The sequence below is a fragment of the Apis dorsata genome, unplaced genomic scaffold (assembly GCF_000469605.1).
Source record: "Apis dorsata unplaced genomic scaffold, Apis dorsata 1.3 scaffold_102, whole genome shotgun sequence".
Lineage (NCBI taxonomy): Eukaryota > Metazoa > Arthropoda > Insecta > Hymenoptera > Apidae > Apis > Apis dorsata.
In genome coordinates, this window is record NW_006263400.1 from 191,771 (window position 1) to 196,116 (window position 4,346).

At 21.9% G+C, this 4,346-nt stretch overlaps 2 protein-coding genes across 7 annotated transcripts in view; one reads left to right on the top strand and one right to left on the bottom strand.

The window, feature by feature from the left end:
• The window catches only part of LOC102673718 (GTP-binding protein SAR1), a 2,660-nt gene extending 1,639 nt beyond the window's left edge, over positions 1-1,021 (top strand). For all 4 annotated transcript variants that reach the window (XM_006612261.2, XM_006612259.2, XM_006612260.2 and 1 more), the window contains exons 4-6: positions 68-133; positions 216-451; positions 515-1,021. In XM_006612261.2, coding sequence (XP_006612324.1) covers positions 68-133; positions 216-451; positions 515-631 — 419 coding nt within the window. In that variant the 3' untranslated portion in view covers positions 632-1,021. The remainder of the gene's footprint in view (positions 1-67; positions 134-215; positions 452-514) is intronic.
• Positions 732-4,124, bottom strand: LOC102673411 (3-hydroxyisobutyryl-CoA hydrolase, mitochondrial). 3 transcript variants are annotated; one of them, XM_006612258.2, is made up of 8 exons: positions 3,802-4,124; positions 3,652-3,739; positions 3,154-3,203; positions 2,838-3,079; positions 2,492-2,733; positions 2,195-2,414; positions 1,844-2,031; positions 732-1,743 (listed from the first exon to the last, which is right to left on the bottom strand). In XM_006612258.2, exons 1-8 carry the CDS (start codon positions 3,802-3,804, stop codon positions 1,607-1,609), a joined length of 1,170 nt encoding a protein of 389 aa, XP_006612321.1. In that variant the 5' UTR covers positions 3,805-4,124; the 3' UTR covers positions 732-1,606. The 3 variants fall into 3 exon arrangements, with proteins under 3 accessions (XP_006612321.1, XP_006612320.1, XP_006612319.1); XM_006612257.2 differs by having other exon boundaries at positions 3,154-3,227; XM_006612256.2 differs by having other exon boundaries at positions 3,154-3,341.
• Positions 4,125-4,346: the final 222 nt, after the last annotated feature.

Genomic DNA, 4,346 nt, shown 5'->3' on the forward strand with positions numbered 1-4,346 from the left:
TAATATATAATTTTATTATATATTACAGTTATTATAATTATATAATATTGTATATATTTTTCTTCAGCTTCAGAAGAACTTTCCATTGGAAATATGAGGTTCACAACATTTGATCTTGGAGGACATCCCCAAGGTATAATTAATTGATTTGTTAAAATGTTGTCTATATTTATATTTTATAATGTTACTTTATTAAAGTATAAGATATATTACAGCTCGAAGAGTTTGGAAAGATTATTTTCCTGCAGTGGATGCAATAGTATTCCTTGTTGATGCAAGTGATAGATCACGATTACCAGAATCAAAAGCTGAATTTGATGCACTTTTAACTGATGAACAACTTAGTTCATGTCCAGTTTTAGTGCTAGGTAATAAAATTGATAAACCAGGTGCAGCATCAGAAGATGAACTTAGAAATTATTTCAACCTTTATGGTCAAACAACAGGAAAGGTATGTATATAAATTATTAAATTTATGTAAAGTGTATAATTATATAAATTACATAAATTTTAGGGAAAGATTTCTCGCAATGAAATACCTGGTCGTCCATTGGAATTATTTATGTGTTCAGTGTTGAAAAGACAAGGATATGGTGAAGGTTTCCGTTGGCTTGCTCAGTATATTGACTGAATGCATACAATAATTTAAATACTCAGATTTGTGGCAGTTTATTACATTTCCCTTTCCTCTGATTCATATTGGATGTTAGTACTGAAGTGTATTGTTGTCCTTTATGTGAATTGTGCAGTAGGAAAGGAATATCAATATATAAACTGCAATAACAGATTCAGAACAGTGCAAATAAGTAAAACAAAAAAATCCGAAAAATACAATTTGACAAACGTGATAGAATTAATTTCTTTCATTTTAATACATGGAGCCTACAATCTATATAAATTGTTTTAATTCCATATAAGAAAGAGTTCTGTGAATTTCTGTCATTTGCAAATCATATTATGGAAGTACTTGATATAATAAAAATAATAAACGTTTTGATAAATAAAGTAATAAACTATTTAAGAATTTTAAGTGTTTTTAAAATTATTTTTTATAACGTAAATATTCTAATTACGTTAAAAATATTTTATGCATATTTGGGAAAATTAAAACAAATTTTGGCAAATGTATTTTGATATCTTTTATTAAAAGAATAAATGCATTTTATTTGATATTTTTTAATTAAAATTAAAAATATCAATGAATTTCATACATATTATTTGCTTAATATATTATCATTTTTTTTTTAAATTTTTGTTCTTTAAATGAAATACAAGTACAACTTGTAAAAAGATAAAAAACGAATACATTTTATTATAAAACTATCAATATATTTGTAGTTACATTTTGGTAGTAAGTTTTTAAAATATTAATAAATGTCTTGTAAAATATCATAAATCGTCCGTATTATATTATATAGTTGTTTGTGTAAACTTGATTTAAAAATAGAATAACAAAAAATAAAAAACTTAAAAATAATATTTTTTTTTAATGTATTAATATAGTAATTGTAAATACTTATTAATATTTTGTTTATTATTTTTCAAATAAAGCATGTTGTTTTCTATTTCATACAATTTGTACTTTTTATGCTATTTCCCTGATATTCTAATCTAATTTAATACTGTGTAATTCATTTATTAAAAGATTAAATTGTTGATTTACATAATTGTCTGTTACTTCTATTAAGTTTTTGGGATTCCACTTTGGTTTTCTATCTTTATCGATTAAAACGGCTCTGACACCTATAAGATTAATAATTAATAATAATAATAGTTATATAAAATTATTTTTTAGAGATAATAAATATATAATTATAAATGAATAATACATATTTGTAAGTACCTTCGCAAAAATCACTAGTTTTGTTAAAAAAATTACACATTAATCTAAACTCCATCTTTAAACAATCTGCCAAATTCAATGTGCTTCCTTTTTGAATAGCACACATTGTAAACTTTAGAGCAGTAGGAGATGCTTTTAATAACATTTGCAATGTCTTTTTGGCCCATTCTGAATTATCTTCTTTTAATCTTCATCAAAATTTGCAATAAGTAAATATTTTAAAATATAATAAATTATATATATATATATATATATATGTATTTATCTAATTATTAAAGTAAAATTATATATCATATTTATAATTATTATTATATATCATTATATATACTGATATATTATATATCAGTTTACCTCTCTATAATTTCTTCTATACATGATGCAGAAAAATATTTATCTATTTTACTCATATATGGTGCTAAACAAAATTCTTGATTCAATGTTTTAGATTGATATTTATTTAAGATTTCTTTAATATCAGATTTATCAGTCATCAGTAAATCTTCTTTTAAATTTGGTAGTTTTTCAGAAGGAATAAAATGTGTTGCAATACCAGCAAGTAATACATCAATACCTAATATAATATAAAATTATGATTTATAATATAAAACATTTAAAATATGTATTAATGAATTTAATAATTTTTCATACCTTGTAATCGATCTCCAGTCAATCCAAGATAAAGTCCTAATTTACCTTTTAGTCTAGGTAAAAAATAAGTTCCACCAACATCAGGAATTAATCCAACTGCTGTTTCTGGCATTGCAAATAATGTTTTTTCTGTAGCAATTCTATATTTACCATGAACTGATATTCCAACACCACCTCCCATAGTTATTCCATTTATTGTTGCTATATATGGTATTTTATATGTACCAATGAGATGATTTAAGCTATATATTTATGAAAGATTTAATAAATTAATTGAATAATTCTTAAATTTATATAATTCTAAAATATTTAATAATATACTTTAAAGTAATGTTTTGAAACTTACGTATATTCCTTTTTCAAAAATGTTTCACCTAAGACTTCATTATCATTATCTCTTATTTCATTAGCAATAGATTTTATATCACCACCTGCACAAAATGCTTTATCTCCTGCACCTTCAATTATCACTAATTTTTTAGATGATTCCCATTTCTTAAGTACTGGATATATTTTTTCAACCATTGATAAATTTAAAGCATTTAGTGCTTTTGGACGATTCAATATAATAATACCTTTATTTCCAACCTTATTTAAAAAAAATATATTTATTATAAATATATAATTTATATTATTAATTTTATAATTATAGATATACATACTTCTTTAAATAAGACATCATTTTCTATATTTGTTTGTTGTGCTTCCTTGCCTGCAATTGCACTTTTATGAGGTACTGGAATTTCAAGAGGTGGTAAAGAATCTGGTTGAGGTTGAGGTTGAGGTTGAGGTTGAGGTTGAGGTTGGGGTTGGGGTAATGGTTGAGGAAGTGCAGGTTCTACTATAGGACCTAAATTATTTTTTTAATAATTAATTTTAATTAATTTATATATCTGTATATTCATTATTAATACTTAATTCATAATCTATCTTTAAAATTGTTTATTAAACATACTTAACATATTTTATTTAACATATTTAACATATTTTATTAACATTATTAAAAATTAAAAATTTAAAAATTTTTCAAAAACCTGGTATTTCTATTATAGGAGTTCTTTGAGGATAAGGAGCAGTTGGATATGGTTCTGATGGTTCTGTTTCAGGTAATATAATAGGTTTTGGATTTTGATTAGCAAATTTTAAACCTGTATCCTTACCTCCACCTGAAGTTTGTGTTGATAAATACCTTAGAGTATTAATTGAATTACCACCCACACAATTTAATTTTAATGCACTATTTTTTATCTAATAAAAAAAAGAATATTAATTGTGATTTTATTACAAAATTTTATATAAAAAATAATTACCATTTTGATTCTTGAATATTTATTTTATACGATTATATTAAGTATAAAATAGGAAATATTAATATAGATATAAAATATCACACAACAAATAATACAAACAAATTTGGTATATTAATATAGGTTATCAAATTGCATGTTGATATTCTTATTTTTTTAATATGTACGTAATATAAAATGATAATTGTATTGATGAAATCATTACGTAATAATACATCGAAATTTTATTGACGTAATATGTGAATATATTAATGGTATGTAAAATATGATTTAACTAATTTCAATATTTCAATATAATCAATATTTAAATATAAAAATAAAATATTGAAAATATAATTAAATATTATATTAATTATAATTAAATAATGAGTTAATTGTAAATATTACATTATAATAAAATAGTTATGTTGTTATTATTATGTTATAATAATATAATAAATATTATTTATGACGTAACAAATATTAAGGTTAAAATTAAGAAAATAAGAAGAAAAAAATATTTTTAAATATTTTATAATTAATTATTATATAATTTTAATTATAATAAA